The sequence below is a fragment of the Perissodus microlepis genome, chromosome 4, assembly GCF_051167445.1.
Source record: "Perissodus microlepis isolate ML-2025 ecotype Zambia chromosome 4, ASM5116744v1, whole genome shotgun sequence".
NCBI classification, from domain to species: domain Eukaryota; kingdom Metazoa; phylum Chordata; class Actinopteri; order Cichliformes; family Cichlidae; genus Perissodus; species Perissodus microlepis.
In genome coordinates, this window is record NC_140464.1 from 1514613 (window position 1) to 1534900 (window position 20288).

The 20288-nt window shown below is 43.1% G+C and overlaps 1 protein-coding gene across 1 annotated transcript in view; it reads right to left on the bottom strand.

The window, feature by feature from the left end:
- Positions 1 to 3833: 3833 nt before the first annotated feature.
- The window catches only part of LOC146387944 (uncharacterized), a 30988-nt gene continuing 14533 nt past the window's right edge, over positions 3834 to 20288 (bottom strand). The window contains exons 3-5 of the mRNA XM_084924983.1: positions 12920 to 13209; positions 12301 to 12433; positions 3834 to 12162 (exon numbers count right to left, since the gene is read on the bottom strand). Of these exons, the coding sequence (XP_084781109.1) occupies positions 12146 to 12162; positions 12301 to 12433; positions 12920 to 13209 (440 nt within the window). The 3' untranslated portion in view covers positions 3834 to 12145. The remainder of the gene's footprint in view (positions 12163 to 12300; positions 12434 to 12919; positions 13210 to 20288) is intronic.

Sequence of the window (20288 nt, forward strand, 5' to 3'; positions counted from 1 at the left end):
TACCTGTTACTACCACACACCAAATCCGGTCGTTGGTACTTGCTGGCTTGTGTAGCCACCAGGTAACAAAAGCTCAACACTGCCCCCTAGCATCCTGGAGCACTTCTGTTGTGTTTTGTACGTGTTTTGTCTCTAGGGGCCACCGTAATTATACTTTTATTTATTCACTCCACATAAAATGTAATAAATAAATCATATAATACAAAAACCAACTATTCACATTTCAAATTTTCAGCTTTTTCCTTTTAAACAAATTTAAAGTGAAACAACACAAAACACTGCAAACCACAACACAATTAAATATAAATTAAAATATGAAAACAAAAAGAAGATGCATATTCTCTGTCATATGGACCTGCATGAATAAACTTTCTGAATCCTTTATCATCCGCAACTGAAAATAGTTGTGGATGATTACTATACCTTTGTAATGTGACGTTGTTGTCCCTGGCTCTCTCTTTCTCTCTCTCTCCCTCCCGCTCTGTTCCTGTGCTACTGTGTGTAACTACCGCCCCTCCCCCCTCTGCCCAGCGCAAAGCACAAGGCTCGCATGCTGAGTGAAGGGGGAAAAAGTGTGAGAGAGAGAGGGTGAGAGAAAGGAAAAAAAAAAACCCACGGCTCGTGATAAGGAGCCGGCTCGCGTCGTTCACGTCAAAGACCCGGCTCTAAGAGCCATTTCGTTCGCGACCGACACATCACTAACACTGAAGAAACAGGTCTAAAACAATACGGGAGCAGAAGAATAAACACGTGGAACTCCCGACTCCCATGAAACAACCTGAAGCCCACACTGAGCCATGCAACAGATGGAAAAACACCCCCCAAACCTGAAAGAACGACCGGATAAAACATGAGATCAAGGTCCGGGAGCAACTGAAGCAAGAGAGGATAAACTATGAAAAAACTGGTGCTTTTGTAACAACACGGGGCAGTGAGGATGGGAGGATCTGGAGGCTGTGTCCCACTGGAAGTCTTCCATTTGTTTTATTTAGTCCAAAAAAGAAAAGCCAAAGTTATACTTACAAACTCTCCCCTCGGGGTGAGACCATCTTATCGGAGCGAGGCTCCCTGAGAGTCAAGTGCGTCTTCGCACATCCGCCGGTGTGGGCAAAACGACAATCTCCCTGACTCACAGAATCAGAGAAAGTTTATTAATCCCAGCCAATATACAACAAACATCAAGCACTCATATAAGATGACTGTAGAAACAGAGATATTGATCCACATGTGTGGATCTGACCCAAGTCGATGAATTAAAGAGTCTAATAGCAGCAGAACCTCTTGTAACATTCCCTCAGACAGCGAGCTCGCTTATTTTATTCATAAACTTCATTCATTGACTTCATGGTGATGTGAAGCTATATTAGATGTTTTTAAGAATCAGTTGAAAGTAAGATTTTAATTATAGTATCATTCACAAGAGTCTTCTGACATTGCTTTATACCGTAAGGTAACGACCCTACAGCAGCAGCAAGAAAACACATCAATAATCCCCTATGAGCAAGCACTAGGCGACAGTGGAGAGGAAAAACGACATTTCATTGGAAAGACACCTCCAGCAGAACCAGGCTCGGGGGGTGATGCTACAGACAAGTCGAATTAAATGATTTTTAAATAAAATACAAATATAAATGTTAATCCTGAGGGCAGACTAGACTAATTGCTTTAAGATTTTTAAAGATTAACGGCACTGGAAAAAAATTAAGATGACAATTTAGTCATCACTACTGCCCTTAAAGCAGCAGCTGAAAAAAACGTTTGGATTTCTTTGGAGGATCCATGACGACACCAAGTCAGGTGCTTCAGAATAAAGAGATGAATCTTCTGATGTCAGAGCAGCAAAGAAGAACTGGTCTGGAGATCCACCCTCCTCGATAAGGCCTTTAGCTGTGGCCTTGGCTACTTTACTCGTGTTATTTTAAGAGCTGTCAGAGATTTAGCACATCTTTATTGTTATTGTTTTTCATGTGCTCGTGGGATTTGCTCATTAATAGAAAACAACTAAATTCCTTGGTAATTTTCTTAGCATCAGGTGACACCGGTGTTTCTAACAGTTCTTCCTCCTGATTAGCGGCTGATGCTGACCCTCTGTGGGTTGAGTGTGAGAGACTCATTGCTTGTTTGTGCAGGTAGGTCCTGGTCTACTGCACTCACAGAGAAGGCTGGCTGCTTTGTGGGAGCTGTAACTGGACTTGACTGCGACGTGGACAGTCTGCCGCTTGTTTTGTTGGCATCTGATCCAATCATATCTCCCTCCTCCGATGGGGTCAGTGCTCTTACGATATCTTCCACAACACAAGAAATGTTGTTATTTTGAGTAGTTTGGGCTGAACTGTCATTCTCTAACCAAAAAACAATGTTTTGTAGAATTTTTCCACTGATTCTTGTACGAGCACATAGAGCACCTCAGGAGAAAACGGTACGCCACAGTCACGCTGTGAACTCTTGGAGATGTCAGACTCAGAGAGACTTTTACCCATTTGCATCCTGCGGGTTGGATATGTTGACTGGATATGGTCGTACACTTTATCTGTCAACCCCTTTGAGAACATCTTGATTTCCTCATTTGACAGGTTCTCCAGGGGTTTTCTGATCGTCTTAAGGGTCAATTTACTAAACAGGTGATTAAGACCTGGCATGATGGTGCTATATTTGAGTGGAGAAGAACTTTTAGCTGTGGTTTCTAATTTTGGTGATTTTTAGGAACTTCTGTGAGTGAACCTGATGGATTTAAATATAAACCTGTGTTGGAGTCTCAGGGGAGTTTGCCTGTTCTCTGAGAAATGTGAAAAACCATTTGCTTCTCTTCTGTTGTTTGCGGTGTTTTGGTTCATCTGATTTTGCAAGTGATGATTCGCATGACGTGGAAAACTCTTTCACCTGTTTGATAATTAAATCAAAAGCAGGCTTGGGTGAGCTACATTTCTCCCCTTATGTAATATCTTCTGCGTCAGGATACTCAAAGTTATCAACTATTGCATTTGCAATGCCAGCTGCAACTACACAGGCTTCCCCGGAGTACCAGGAGGACGGACACTTTGAGCCTTCCCCTCAGTTTCTGCAGACTTTTTCTCCGGGTTGCAGTTCTGAGCGACAGTCTTCGTCATCTTGACTTATCTCTGTACTCCATCTCACAAGAGCCTTACTTACTTCTTTGATTGTTCCCGTCTCATAGATAATGGATTCAAGGTTCTCATCGCTTGGACTAGAGGAGCTGGGTAAAGTCTCCCTCTGCTTGCACAGGCAGCCTACCTGCATATCTCCTCAGACATGACAAAGCATGTGTCTCTTTTCATGTTGGTTGTTTGATTGTGATGTTAACATGGACTGCATTTTGATTTAAGACGAAATTATTATTTAAAAAACATCCTTAAATGTAAACATGGAGACACACAGATAATATCTGCCATCACATTATATTGGCATAAAGTTTCTGGGCACTGACTCGGGTGATTCAGGACTCAATGTCATGTTGGAATCACATGAAAGTTTGTAAAGTTTGATACTTGAATTCTGCACAGACAAAAAACATGTGCGGCAGATGTAAATGTGCGAGTTCCTCCAGCCTACGAAGGTCTCGCATTGACGTCAACAGAAATGATGGCGTGCACTGGCAGGCCGTGGTTACTCAGAGAGCGAGTCACACTTTCAATGAGCTTCCCGTATCAAACTTTACGACCCAGCGAGCGATAACAACATTCAGTCCCCAGAGATGACCGCCGTGTAGCGAGAGAGCCAGCGAGCGGGATTTTTATTTTGGTTCAAGCCGCCAGCAAAAGCATTTCTGTGCCGCTGCTCTCGGCAGATTCATGAGCCTGCAGACGTCGAGGAGGTCGTATTTAACGTGGGCTTTATTGCCTTCAAACATGATCAAATATTCAACATCAGAAGTCAAGATCAACGGTGTCTTTGATAAATGTTTTGTGTACAACCATACTCATTCATTATGCTCCATAAAGCAATCAATTTAAGGCATGCACAGGCACAATGAGAGTCCGGTGTCAGGACACAGCAATCAATAATAAGAGGACATAATGAAGTTGGTATACTCATGCTTACACCATCCCCCGCCTTGCAGTTTCTCCTTTGTCTTAAAAAGAAAAAGCAGGAAGCAGGTCATACTGAGCGATACAAACAGTAGATTACCATGTAAATACAAAAGAGATTCAGAGGATGAGACTAGAAATATAAAAATACAAAGATCAGGTTATCAGGTGTTCAAAGAGCATTTACAAAAGAAACGAAAATTAAAACTGGTGTAACATAAAGAGTTAAAGTAGACATCAAATGAACGGACCGTCACTAACTGCAGCTTCTATACAGCATGTACAGGCGTGTGTTCAAAATAAGAAGCTCTTGAGAAACTTTTCAGTATTTAAATGACAAAAGTCTTTTAGGTATTTTGGAAAAAATGTAACCTAATTTCATGACCATTGATGAGTAAATTATGACATAGAAATAATTAGCTAAACATAACAGAACATACAGTACAGCCACACTGGTACTGGTTCAAAATTAGCATAACCGTATTAAATGTGATTTTATTTGCTTTGAATAAGATTGTTTAAAAAAATGAGCACTAATAAAATTTAAGTGGTAAACATGCAAATTTAATTTTTTTACTTGTTCTTGTTGGAAAGCAGATTTCTAACTAACCGCTGCTACTGATTTTTAGATTTTGTGCTAAGCTAATCATATTCTGCATCATTTTATTTAAAACAATTCAGATCATTTCTCTATGAAGAACCAGACACCGTCACCACGAAGCAGTTCGATTTAAATATTTTCACACATTATAGTTTCGTGTCAGGATTAACTATTTAGCTAGCAATGCGAATGTTAGCTTCCTTGTATTTAATTAAACATTGTGCCCACTGAAGAACAATTCTCTGTCTGTTCATAGTAAGAGTTATTTTCTGTCAGTATATAGTGTCACAGAGTCACATGATCATATTAAACATCATTGTGGTTTCATATAAAGCATGCAAAGCTTTTGTGCTAAGCTAAGCAAATCCAAAAGTATTTTAGAAACATTTATTTAAGTACATTTCAAACAAATCGCAAATTTTCTAAATGAAAAGCAAATTTATATATTTTCAAGCATTCTTTAGTATCTAGATTTGTTAGCTAGCATGTCAGCCTCCCACACTTTGCATTGTCAAATAAAATGTTGCTTCCCGACTGAAGAACCTAGCTATCTACTCACTGCGGACTCATTTTCTGTAAATTTATAATGTTAAGGAATTAGAAGTTCATATTAATCATGGCCAAGTTTTCCAAAAACAAGTCAAACATATGCTTAAGGATGTTTTCAACATTGTGTTGACTTTTATTTAAATTTATTTATGTTACGATATCATGGGATTGCAACTAAAAGCGCATAATTTAAGGCACGTTTCAGATGTTCTGAGATCATCTTTTACTGGATTGTTTTCAGGGTTTGAACTTTGGGGTCATTCATGTCATCAAATATTACCCGAAAACTTTTATATTTATTATATTATGACATCGTGCTGGGCACAGCCAAAAAACACCCCCAAAGTAAGGCGAGTGTAGCTTGCTGCTGACCCTCAGCAGGCTTCCAGAATCTGGCCAATCAGAAGACAGTGGGTTTTAGCCGGAGGAGGCATAAGAAAGATTTCAAAAAGATGAACCTAAAACAGCTAGTATGGCATCTTCTTAAAAAAATATTTTCTAAATTAGAAAACAAGAGTATTTTACTAATTGTTTCTTTAAAGATGATAAATGCTGGTTACCAAAATCTTCCTCAGAGCTTTTCATTTCTCAGTGTAAGACAGCTTGATTCTTATAACACAGTTTCCTGTTTAAATGTATGTTGTAGAGATTTTTCTATTTACACGAGTTGTGCTGCTGGACAAATGAAGAAACTTATAGATTTGTGGAAATATGTTCACAATCAAAACCCTGCATGTAGATATCATAATTACAACGGCTGCAGTGAAACTCTCACAGGAACAGAAGCACAAAGATTTAACAGTCACTTAGAAATCGGTGACACCGTGTGATGTGCGGTTGGTTAATAAAACATGGTAGGCAGCTTTGAGAGGTAGCGCAAGCAAAGTCCGTATGAAACCGTGTAAGAGTACACCACCACAGCAGGAATCAGCAAAGCTAGCATTCGTACTGATAACGAGCCAGGCCTTTTTTTTCCTTTTTAGTTTACAATTTATTTTTTGCATAATGTGATTAGTAAACAGGCATGCTACATACAGAGTGGGCGGAGTGAAGGTGCGAATGGGATGGACGGGACCTCGTGCTGCATTCATGTCATACTGGAAGTATTTGTGTTGGTTTACGACACGTTTCTGAGTTTTTGTGTGAAAATACGGACAATGAAACCCGCGCTGAATAAAATTCTATATTTAACAAATGTTGTGACGCTGTCGACAAACATCTAATCCTTAAACGACCACCTCTGCAGTGACACAGTCGATGATGCGACTAATAACATTTGTGAAATATGACATGAATGCAGCACTACAAGACCCTCCTTTCCTCCCCCACCTCTGAGCCTGACCTCACCTGACCTTACCTGTACACTCTGATTGGCTCTCAGTCCAAACGTGTCACCTGATCTCCTTAAAGACCTGCAGTGCGTTTTTGGCACCGAGGTGACTGCAGTTACATCTCAGTGACAAACCTAGACCGGCTGATGGGTTACCTTCCAATTAACATCCCATACTGTTTATTTACATAGTGCTACTCAGTTAGCTCGCCTGCTAACTGAGGCTACAGTCTGTATAAAAGCATTCAGTAATAAATACTCCAAGCATGCACAGGTTATAGGAGATGAAGGGCTGATTCAGTTCCACAACAACAGCTTATTTCCACAAAAAACCCCCAAAATTTCTGTTAGCACGCACACATTTCCACACAGAGAGGCTAAAAGAGAAAGCGGTCCTGTGCTGATTGACGTGCACTCTCTGGTATTTGACACAGCGTCACGCTGAGGCTCGGCAAGCTGAGAGAACGGCGACTGGACGAGGACAAAATGAACGTTTTGAGAGGTTTTCTGTGTAAAACTCAAGCAGTTAAACAGCCAGTGTGCTCAAAATTTGGTCATGTCATAACCACACTACACCTGACAACTAAAAGTGAGTGTGTGGCCCAGAATCGCATTTCAACAGCAATAAAAATCATGATTTCAGGTTTCCTAGACAGTGTCTGGCTGCAGACAGTACCTCCTGGCTTTGTGTACAGTGGATTCGATGAATCATCAACTGTAAACTGTAAACTGTAAACTCCATCGCAAACATCTGTAAATGTTGGATGGATTGATAATGCCAAAGCTGTTTCACAGCTGCACACTAACCAGATTTGGGCATTAGCATTAGCATTAGCATAGTTTAATTTGGAAAATGAAAGGCTTGTAAGAAAGAAGGAGACACCTTATAGATCTTATAGATCCCTCAGACTGACTTACAAACTAATTACATTGATGACTCCTGTTGAATAACTGCAATTAAAATAAGTAAAATACACATGACTTCACCACCTTTAAGCTCCTGCATCACATGTACGTGAACCTGTGTAGTCTCCTTTAGGCCCTTGTTAGTGAACACCTTATCCTGAACATGTAAAACGCTCATCTGTTCAGTTCTTTATTAGCAACTTTGCTATCGGTTCTAAGACAACAGGTCCTTTTAACCCTCTGGAGTTGACGGATGCGCCGGCGCGTCAAAATCACATGACCAATTTAAGACGACATAGCTACAAGATGCAACAACCCAGAGTCTCCACTTGGGTCGAAAGGGCGGACTTCAAACTATATACCAGTTTTTAAATTGTGTGGATAGGCCACGTAAAACCAGCGTTATGATCAAAAATGCATGCAATGTTTTTTTCTGAACAAAACAGTGGTGTTTACAGCGAGTGGAAAAAGAAAAAACACCCCTTCCCTATTGGTGTTAAATTGTGCCATGTCAACCAAACAAAAGATGATATGGCAACATGTGGCATTTGGTTGTTTAGGGAGAGGGGGAGGTTTTAGGAGTGACGCTCGCGAGAGAAAGCGGGCGGGCATAGTGGACAGAAACTAGTTTTTTGGACTGGCGCAAATAATGTGTGTACCTTCTTATTTGATGCAGAACAACCTTATTGTTCTGTAAATAGATTTAAATGGTTATATAAAAAACGCCTGAGGCCTTGGCTGCATTTTTAGGTAAATAGTACCATATAACTTTGTTGTTTGCAAAACTTGTGCATAATTTTTAGAAATGTACAATTTCTATTTGCAATTAAAGTTATGAAAATGATTCGTTAAACATGTTTGTGGGTTTTACAGTAAAAAATATGACTTAAATTTAAAGTTTTTGTCTAGTTTAGATCAATTGTGCTAATATAGTATGTCAAAATGAAAAAATAACTCCAATTTCAGTGTTTGTGGTAAATAATGATACCAAAGAAGGCAAGATAAACAGTTTTTAAAGGTGAAATGCAGAGGTAAAATCAAAAGTAGTCAAAAACGGCCAATTATACCCTGGACCCCAGAGGGTTAAACCATTCAGGAGACTCTAAGTACTCAGGAGTTCCCATGAGAACCACATGTCCTCCGGAGCCTTGCTCTTTTTTTGCATTTGCACTGCAAACAGGAACGGTAACGAGCCAGCTGATGGAAGGTATAGATCAGTCAAAATCACATTTGCTTCCCATAAAGGTCAGTAAAGCCGGGGCTTCACCTCTTAACATTCACATGTCATTTATAGAATTTGAGCCTGTTTGGAAGAACCAAACAGAAAACCTCACGCCTCGCAAAAATCTAAATTCTAAAGATATGAATATATAAAACGTCACATGAAAGCTAACATCTTCATGTTATCACTAATGTAACAGTTTAGCACGTGAGCCTTGGCTAGAACAAATTCCACCTGCAGCGCTGAGCTTAAATGGGTTGCAAGAAAAAATTGCTTGTTGCTAATGTTGCAGTTTTATCCAATAACCAGACAAAGTGAACCTCCAGTTTAAGCCATAATCGGTAACCCTAACTAGTGATGTGCGGATCGATCCTGAAATATCGATTCCGATACCGATCATTTATGTTCTAGAATCGATTCTCACATTAAAATATCGATACTTTAGTAATTTAGGGTAAATTTGTAGTTTATCATTAACAGGAACACAGTGGAAAGAAACTATAACATTCGGATTGTCTACATTCAAAGGAACTACTTCCTCTTCCGCCTTTCATAGTCATGTGCGAAATACGGCTGTATAAATGTCTCGCAGCCGCTGGCACGTGCACTCACAACAATGGCTGAGCATAATTGGAGTCATGTGCGGAGTATTTTACCTCCACAAACAGCTGAGACGTGGTTTGCGATACATGTGGCAAAAAAAGTGAGGTGTTGTGGCCATACTTTCCAACCTTGAGACCTCAGAATTAGGGAGACAATTCAAAAGGGCTGTTGGTGGTGGTGGTGGGGGGGGGGTGATAAATACATATTACAGTGTTTATTTATCGGATAAAATACGTTAAATGTCACCGTTATTATTGGCCGGCCCGGAAACAGCGGGGGTGTCCAAATTCAGAGGCTAATTCCACCTGAGGACCCGGCCTTCGCGGTCTAAAGGAAGCCGGGTAGTACGTCACAGGCTCCCTCGGTGGAGTGAAACTCTGCTGTCTGCTCCTTGCTATCTAAAATATAACCGGGCGCTGACGTAAACTCTCAACCGTCTCACACTTTGTTTAATTAGTTTTATTCAGCTGTGTGAAAACCCCGGAGGAACCCTCCCGAGGGATTAATAAAGTTACATTTAATCTAATCTAATAACTTTAATCTCAGCCAAACCGATTTACTCACGAACAAATAAAACACTGAAAAAGCCAAACAATAACATTTTTAAGTTATCAAAGTGACTTATATCTCATGTTTAACCTGAGTAGTGAAAGACCGCGGGGGTTTGAAGACGATGTGTCGGTCGGCTCAGATATTTGAAGTTTACACAGCTACATTCTCACCTGAAAATATGTTAAAAGTTTTTTTGCGACCCAGAAAGAGAAATAAGAGTAATATTAAAACTAAGTCACCGCCGTCATTGTTGGAAACTGGAATTGGCTGGGCCGCGCTATGAATTCTGCCATATGGTTTTTCAATTTTGTTGCCCGGGTGGAAAATCGGGAGAATGGTGGCTCCGGGAGATTTTCGGGAGGGGCACTGAAATTCGGGATTCTCCCAGAAAAATCAGCAGGGTTGGCATGTATGGTTGTGGCAACATCACTAACCTTGTCAAACACCTCAGAGTAAATCATATCACAGAATATGACGAGCGTATGTTGAGGCAAACTGAAGAGGAGGACAGGGACAGGTGCTGCTGGGGCGAGACAGACGTCTCTCGGAGTCCTTTAGTGCTGCAGGCAGGCAACGTGTTCAAATAGCGCACAACTTCAGTTTTTCTATTTCTATATGATGAACTCTGCATTATTAAGTGATAAGAACAAGTAATCTGATGTCCTGTAATCATTATGATGCTATCATTTGAGATACAATAAATAAAATAAGTTTTTGTACAAAGTATCGGATCAGTATCGTCGATACCACCCTGAATATTACTTGGTATCAGATCGGAAAGGAAATCAGTGGCATCGCACATCACTAACCCTAACTCCGTGTTTTTCAGAAAAGCCAAAAGGACTTTTTGAGAAGAAATGTAAATAGTTTTAAAATGTTATCATCCCCTGCCAGGAGAATAGTTTAAAAGAGAATAATTTAAAAGAATATTACATATTCTGATAGCGTTAGATTTAAAGATAGAACTCAGAGGGTTAACAGCCACCAGGTCGAACTACCTAAGTTTAAGGTTAGCACTGCAATTCAGACATATGCTAAACAAGCCTAGCTTATAACCTTGCACCATTCAAAGATCACGGCTGTCACAGTTCTTGTGTAGCTATAAGAACTATGTTCATCCACTGTCACAGCAAAGAGGTGAGTACCTGATCCAACACTTCCTAAAACTATGAACAAACTCCTTCCAAGGTTGTTACCAACGAGGGTTACACTGGCAAACAAAGATATTTCCGAATTATGATTTTAGGCTATTGAGTGAAGACTGAGAAAGAACTTCATACAGGAAGTTGTTGAGGAAGTTCTTCTTGTATCTGCAGTAAAACACTTAACAGAAAGGGAAGCGGGCAGCAGCTGTGAATGCTAGACTGAAGTAAAAGACTGACACTGAAAGGCCGGAGAGAAAAGAAGAATTGATCCATCTCACATGCTGTGAGCACTCAGAGGGAGTCCAAAAGTAACCTCAACCACCCAAATTAATAGAAGTCCTGGAGAACATCAGGAATAATGTGAAACTTTCCATCACTTTACGTCCACTTAGAGCCAAAGGCTGTGGTCAAGGAGAATAATTCATTAATTACTAACTCAGAATCGCTTACAGTGAGACGAGCACGGCTAACAGCCAGCAGTCTGAGCGCCTGTGGTCAGTTTACGGTCTCTGAAAACCTTGGATGGAACATGATGAATGTTATAGCAGCTCCGGGGACATTTATCATGAATATGCAGAGTAAACATCAGAATCATGCCTCCGGTTTTTTCACAAAGACAGTGAAACAGAGGAAGTCCATCTCTGTGCTGAAACAAAGATCCCTCTCTCTCCTGCCGTCACAGTTCAAAGACTTTTAGAGTTCATCCTCAGTTTGAGTTAAACTATCACTGCAGCAGCTTCTCCCCGTTTCAGTCCAGCTGAGACTGCGTTTCTAAATTTTTGGCATCAAACGCAACAAACCAGGTCCCCCAGTTCGCACCAATATGGACCATTAGGAATCTGAATAATCCCCTTTCCCAGGATGTCCATTTCCTCTTGTAATTGTGGCGTCTGAGGAGGAGATAAGCTGCTACCACAGAATGAAATGAGCATCTGGTGATCCATCCTTTTCTCCAGATCAGGTGTCAGGCGTCAGGATTAGGTTTGTCGGTCGTGTCAGAGGTAGCGCGTCAGGCAGACCATGCTTGTCGTGCAGCAAGAAACAACAGCAAAGAACAGAAACGGGTTTTTATTCGTTTTACATCTGGTGCAGGCGCTCGACAACGATAGTGCTTCAGGAACGGGAGGAAATGGTGTCGTGTCGGGTTCGATGTTGTCATGAAGTCAGTCTCGCCGTGCCGGTTGGTTTGAATCAAGATTTTAATATCACTGGAGAGAGATAAAGATTAAATTCACACAGATTTAAGCTGGTTTTACATTTTTAATGATCCTGAACATTCGAGAAAAGCTTGTAGAGTCAACTTTAGGTCGCTTTTGCGGAGAAAATGACTGAATCGTGAGACTTACATCCCCAGTTCAGGACGATGGCCGCTGTGATGATGGCAATCCCTCCTAAAATGGAGACAACAGACAGCACCATGGCGTTACGGCCCAAACGGCGAGCACCATCAACGTTGCCTTGCTGCAGACTGTTTCGGGACTGAAGGGAAGCAGAGAGCAAAGAAAACAAGCAATAAACTGTCACTCAACATCGTAAAATAATGATATGATTGGGTTGGGACAACAAGACAACATTATAGTTACAGATAAAAAGAAGAAGAAAAAAATCACCAGATTAGACAGCAGACGGCTTGATACTGACAATTTAAATGTTATATAAATGTTTTTCTGCCTGCAGCTCCATATTTCTATTGTGGGACATCACCAAAGAACTTTCCAGGCTCTCAGCTAAAATATATTCCTCATTTATCCTTTGCTGGTTCTTTCTACAGCCCGAGTTCTTCTTGGAAAAACCCATTTTAGCTCTTTTGTCTTGGTTACTAACATGTAAAATAGATTCTTTTGTTTTTGGAGTTGTCAGCTCTGTTGTCCTTAAAGATTAAAAAGTTTTTGGTTGTGACTTATAAATTTGTCTGAGCTGCTGTTAACTGAGAGGTTTAAATGATACTGTTGTCAGAAGTCGTACCATCACAGAGAAGGTGAGGGCCACGATGTTGATGGGCCACATTGGGCAGAAGCAGGATAAGATGGCGAGGATCAGGTAGTCCCTCGGCTTGGACCCATCCACAGCGGCCTCTGTGATGGCGCTGGGCTGGCGGGTGAGCGAGGGCCTGGGGGAGCCCATCGCTAGCGAGCCAGACCGGCTGCCCAAGCGGGGCCGGCCATTAGCATGGCCAGCTGGCTTTGCATGCAGCTTGGGCGACACAGAGGGCGCTATGGGTGACGAGTCAGCCATGACAGGCGCGATGCCATTACCTAGAAAACAAAAAGCTGTCAGAAGGAACTGAAAAATAACTGATAAGCAACCATCATCTCTGCCGGGGGTTTTAGCTTTTGTTGGCTGTGTTGAGCTTCCCTGAAAGTATGTTCCTCAAGAGGAAACCTAGTAGGTGCTGAACAGCTTCACTGTGTTAATAAAAATAAAACACCTAAAAATAGATGTCAGGGTGGGGAAGTCAGGAAGCTCCATGAGATGAACTAGCATGTTGTTTTTGGATATTCTCACAGGAAATGATTGTGATTAAAACAACGATCTGCCAAAAACACCTTTCAATATTTTCTTTCCCAACCTAAAGCGATGCCCCGCTGCGACTGGACCGGGCCGTAATCCTGCTGACACGGTGCAGGCTGTACCAACATAACAAAGCCAGTCAGGACAGTAGGCCTTTTTGCATCATGGCCAGAATTTTTATAGTTACTTTGTCTTCAGCGCTCTGTGTGTCTGTGGCCTACACACAGCTGAAGCCTGATTACAGCGTCTGGGCACCAAACAGCCTCAATAGCCTGGAAAGGTGCTAACCGCTAGGCTAACTAGCAACAAGATGCCTTCCCTCTCCACAGATGACTACCACAGCCTCCTGCAGAAGATTGCAGTACTAGAGACAAATGCGCTTCGCTTAGAAGTAAACGTGGAGGTAAATGGACTGTGTGGAAATGAAACAACCTTGCCATTGATTCAAAACAATGGCGATGAGCAAGCTAGTACACAGCTAAGGAGCACAGATAACATGGCCAAGAAAGTAGACTCTGTGCATTATTATAAATCCTCAAGCAATAATCCCCCCTTGGACTGTCTTGGTGCAAAACCAAGACATAAATCATGTCTCCTGGAAGGGGGAGGACGTATCACAGGCAGAGCACAGCGAGCTGAAATCTCTGAAACCGACTGGCCTTCACTTCCTACGAGACAGAGAAACTCTTCTACCCCTGTATACAGGAGGAAACAGGACTGGACAACCGTGAATAGGAAGGTTAACAACAAACCTCCAAAACAACTGAATGTGAAACTGCAGAACAGATTTGCTCCACTATCAAAGGACCCTGGATCTATATCGGACAACCATCCATCTAAAAGTAGCGAAGGACTGAAAATCTGTTGAAAAGTAAAAGGCCACAGGGAAAGCTAAAGGCTAGGCCTGAAACTCTGATTGTGGGTGACTCTGCTGTAAAGGATGTACAAAGGATGTGCGGTAAGAACACTAAAGTCCTCTGCTTTCCTAAGGATATGCTCAACAACCTGAAGGAGAGAATTCTTCAAATTGCAGATGAATATCCAACTGTGACAAACATTGTTCTGCATACAGGGTCAAACGATGTGTCCAAACAACAGTCGGAGGTTCTGAAACGCGACTTTACTGGATTATTAAATACTGTAAACTCTCTGAATGCAGCTGTATTCATCAGTGGACCTGTACCGCCGGTCAGAGGAGGAGACGAGAGATTCAGCAGGTTGTTTACACTGAATAAATGGCTCATATCAGCATGTACTGACCACTCAGTGCATTTTATCAACAATTTTAATATTTTTTGGGAACGCAGGCATCTGTTTAAAGCAAATGGATTTAATTTTAACAAGTCAGGGATGAAACTGTTCACCTCCAACTTGTTTTATTCCATACGTCATCCATCTGTGCTTGGTGCCAAGGCTGAGATAAACGAGGAGTTATCTCATAAAGAGGAACAGACAGTACTCCAAGAACAGACAAAACCCAGCAGAAACCTTGAGGAGGAGCTCCATCTGCCCCCACCCGGGAAGAGCCTCAGAAAGGAGAGACATCAGAGGCAAGAAGAGGGGTCCCTATTTGCCTCCAACTCTCTCAACAACACCAACGACCAGGACCAGGGACCACGACCTTCCCCAGTCCCCCAAACCCCTGACAGGCCATCCCCCTCCTCCCCCTCCCTTTCTCCCTCCTCCCCACACCTGAAATTCACTGAGGAGATGATGGAGCGGGTCAATGCTGGGCTCAGATCTACCCTCCGGCCCAATCCCTTTTTGTCCCCCATAACCCCCCCCACCAGAGCAACCAAAGGTTCGCCACCAAGCCCCGCCCTCAACAGAGCAATCGAAGTTACATTGCCCAGCCTCGCCCCCCTTAGTTCCTCCTTACCACCTTCATGCTCTGTCTCCGCAGTCTGATGTGTGATGTGTGGAGGGTCCGGGCTGCGAGGATTATGGCAGTGGTGACTTTTCCCAGGAGAAGCTGGGACCCTGTTTACTAGAAGGTTTTAAAATTTCTGTACTTTTAGGTCAGCGGTCCCCAACCCCCGGGCCTCGGACCGGTACCGGTCCGTGAGTCGTTTGGTACCGGGCCGCGAGAGTTGAGGCTCAGGTGTGAAATGAATGGTTTTCAGGGTTTTTATCGGTTTTCAGCGTTATTTTGTTATCGTTTTTTTTTTCGTTAACTCGTTTTCCTGGGTCTTTTCACGTGTGTTATGAATAAATCTTCTTTTCTTCGGTACCGGTACTAGTTTTATTTTGCTGTATTTATCCGCGACACGTTAAAGGCCGGTCCGTGAAAATATTGTCGGGCATAAACTGGTCCGTGGCGCAAAAAAGGTTGGAGACCGCTGTTTTAGGTGACAGAAGGAGACATGTGGCCTGGTCAAAACACAGAGAGCTGCACTCTAAACACCATCAAACAGTTTCACCCTATTAACAGCAAAGACCTGGAGGACATCTTAGGTCAGCTGAACTCCTCCTCTTGCTGTTTAGATGTCCTGCCAACAAGTTTTTTCAAAAAGGTCTCAAAGACTTTGGAGTCAGACCTGTTACAGATCGTCAACTTTTCTTTAATGTCAGGTGTGTTTCCAGAACCTCTAAAAACTGCTGTAATTAAACCTATACTGAAAAAGGACAATCTTGACAAGACACAAATGAACAACTACAGGCCGATCTCAAATCTCCCATTTTTAAGTAAGATCATTGAAAAAGCAGTTTCTCAACAGCTCAATTACTTCTTAAAACAGAATAACTGCTATGATGCCTTCCAGTCAGGTTTTAGACAGAACCACAGCACTGAAACCGCTCTGACCAAAGTGTTTAATCACATATGTCTGAATACAGTGTTATGTTGTGGCAGGGATTTGTCCACCAGGGGGCAACAGTTGTTGGAGAGCTTTCAGTCTGTGGGGCGCATGCCCCGGTTCCCTTAATAAAGAAGTAACTGTGAGCTAAACATGGTCTCCGTGGTTCCTTAGTCCTAGGATATCACATATGGCGACGAGGGTAAAAGCCAGGTGTTGCTGTGAAGTTACACCGTGATAAGTGACTTATGAAGTGAGGTTGGCAAGTGGTACAGCGCTAGAATCTGTTGGAAGCGGAGCGTAACCCTTGGTGTGGAATAATGGCTACCACTTTGGGCTCGGTGGCACCGTTCGACAGCGAGCTGCAATCCTGGGAGGAATATTGTGAGATTTTGGATTACTTCTTTGTGGCGAATGATATTAAGGAGGAGGAGAAGAAGCGAGCGGTACTGTTGAGTTGCGTGGGCGCACAGACCTATGCCCTGATTAGGAACCTACTCAGTCCGGTCAAGCCAGGGGATCGTTCTTATGCTGAGTTGGTGGGATTGTTGAACAGTCATTTTCACCCTAAGCCGAGTGAAATTGTGCAGCAGTGGAAGTTTAACACACGGAATAGAAGGCCGGAGGAAAGTGTGGGCGATTATGTAGCGGAGCTGAGGAAGCTCGCACAGGACTGTAACTTTGGAGACTCCCTGACGGTGATGCTGCGGGATCGTTTAGTATGTGGAATAAGCGACGACAGAATACAGTGCAGATTGTTAGCAGAGGATTCGCTAACATTTGAAAAGGCGCTGAAGTTTGCTCAAGCAATGGAGGCTGCTAACAGAGACATTGTGGATTTGAAGAGCATGACGGAACAGTCGCGATTCACTAAAGGATTAGGAGCGGTGAACAAGATGGAGGACGGCAGCTCGACGTCACAACAGGTTGTCAGGAAGTGCTACAGATGTGGAGGGCTAAATCATGTGGCCAAGGACTGCAGGTTTGTTTCAGAAAAATGCCACAACTGTGGAAAGGTGGGACACATAAAAAGGGTCTGCCGAATGAAAATGGAACAAAAAGGAGGGCGTGGCAGACAAGGTAAACAAGCCCATTTCTTGGAAGAGGAGAATGTGGAGAGTGAGGAAGAAGGAGCTGAAATGCACCACATAAAGGCAAGTGTGACTATGTATAATGTGCATGAGGAGATTAGCATCCCAAGGGAAGAACCCATCAGACAGAAGCTAAAAGTAAATGGACAGAATGTGACATTTGAAGTAGACACAGGCTGTGGTTACACTATCATGTCGAAGGAGTCATTTAAAAAACTTTTTGAAGGCAGTAATGCGCCCAAAGTAAGCAAGTGTGGAATCAAACTGAGAACGTATGGAGGCCACAAGGTACCCGTGTGGGGAGCAGCCCAAGTGCAGGTGGAATTCAGAGACAGTAAAAAAAAACTGGATGTGGTGGTGGTTGAAGGGGCTGGAACTAGTTTGATGGGTCGGGGATGGATTAAGGCAACCTGTACATAAGATAGAAGGCAGAGATGATGCCTTACAGCGGATACTGGCCAGACATGAAACAGTGTTTAAAGATGAGTTGGGAACGCTGAAGGGGTTTGCAGCAAAGATACATGTAGCCAGTGATGCCAAACCGTGCTTCTATAAGCCCCGATCAGTTCCGTTTGCTATGAAAAAGAAAGTGGAGCAGGAACTGGCGAGACTGTTGGAGAAGAAGATCATCCAACCAGTGAAATTCTCAGAGTGGGCCGCACCCATTGTACCCATACTAAAGCCAGACTCCAGCGCCAGAATTTGTGGTGACTACAAACTGACTGTTAACAAGGTGTCGCCTGTAGAACAATACCCCATTCCACGAATGGAGGACATGATAGCGGGGCTGGCGGGAGGAGAAAAATACACCAAGTTAGATATGAGTCACGCATATCAACAGGTTGTACTTGATGAGGAATCTAGAAAGTATGTCACAGTGAACACACACAGGGGTTTGTTTACATACACCAGGTTGCCATTTGGTGTGAGTTCAAGTCCTGCCATTTTTCAGCGCACCATGGAGAGTGTGTTGCAAGGTCTGACCAATGTCGCAGTGTATCTGGATGACATCATCCTGACGGGAAAGAATGACAAAGAACATCTTCAAACACTGGATGGAGTGCTGCAGCGCTTGGAGGAGGCGGGCCTGCGCTTCAAAAGGAGCAAATGTCAATTCATGGAGAAGGAAGTGACATATTTAGGACATCGGGTGGATAAGACCGGTTTACATCCAGTGCCAGCAAAAGTGAAAGCAGTGCAGGAGGCGCCACCCCCAAAATCAGTGACAGAGCTCAAAGCTTATTTGGGGTTGTTGAACTTCTATAGTAAGTTCTTGCCAAACTTGTCCACACTGTTGGCCCCACTGCACAAGCTTCTGAGAAAGGGGGAACCATGGTGTTGGGGACCAGCACAGGAGAAGGTTTTCTGCAAATCAAAGGAACTGTTGCAGTCAAGCAGTGTATTGGTACACTATGATGAGCAAAAGGATTTAATTATTTCTTGCGATGCGTCCCCCTATGGAGTGGGAGCAGTACTAGCTCACCGCATGCCAGATGGTCAGGAAAAACCCATTGGGTTTGCATCACGTACCCTGAATGCAGCAGAAAAGAACTACTCACAGCTGGATAAAGAAGGATTGGCTGTAATATTTGGTGTACAGTATTTTCATAAGTACCTGTACGGCAGGAAGTTCATGATTATCACGGATCATAAGCCATTGATAAGTTTGTTCCATGAGTCGAAGGCCGTCCCTCAGATGGCGTCACAGAGGATCATGCGATGGGCGGTGTTATTAAGAGCCTATGAGTATGTCATTAAATACAGAGAAGGCAAAAATAACAGTAATGCTGATGGTCTGAGTCGTCTCCCTCTTCCAGAGAACCTCCCTAAAGAGGTGGCAGCTGAGGACCAAGTGTTGATGGTAGATCAGGACCAGGAGGGCGTGATGACATCTGAGCAGCTGCAAAGATGGACAACCAAAGATCCCATACTCTCCAGAGTGCGTGAGTATGCTTTGAGAGGATGGCCCACTACGCAGCATCCTAATTTTCAGCCCTACAGACAGAGACAACAGGAGCTGAGTGTGCAGGATGGGTGTGTGCTGTGGGGGGCGAGGGTGGTGATACCAGAACGAGGTCGACGCCCCCTTTTGGAACAGCTACATCAGTCACACCCAGGAATGAGCCGCATGAAGGGCCTGGCCAGAAGCTACATGTGGTGGCTGCATATGGAGAATGACATTGAAGACAAGGTGAGGTCCTGCAGTACATGTCAAGAACATAGACACAGGCCGCAAGAGGCACCGCTACACCCCTGGGAGTGGCCAGAAAAGCCCTGGAGAAGGATACATATCGATTATGCGGGCCCGTTTTTGGGTAAAATGTTCTTAGTAATAGTGGACGCCCACTCCAAATGGTTAGATGTGTATCCAGTTCCATCCGCTACAGCAGCTGCAACCATAGACTGCCTGAGAAACTGTTTCAGCACGCACGGCCTTCCTGAGATGGTGGTCTCAGACAATGCCCAGTGTTTTGTAAGTGCACAAACTAAAGAGTTCATGGCAAAGAATGGAATCACCCACGTCACCTCCGCTCCATATCACCCAGCATCCAATGGGTTAGCAGAAAGAGCAGTGCAAACGTTCAAAGAACTCATGAAAAAGAGTACTGGAGACACACTGGCAACCAAATTAAACAGGGCTCTGTTTAGTTACAGAATCACACCACAGTCCACAACAGGGAAGTCTCCCGCTGAGTTGATGATGGGCCAGAAGTTGAGGTGTACTCTTGATCTCATACACCCTGACTTGAAACAGAAAGTGACAGCAAAACAAGATAGCCAAAGACTGTATCATGATAGACATGCCAAGGAGTGCATGTTTGTTATTGGAGACACAGTATATACCAGAAACTATGGCAGAGGACCCAAATGGATACCAGGACTTATACAGGAGATGACGGGGCCTGTTTCCTACTTGGTGATGCTGGGCAATGGGAC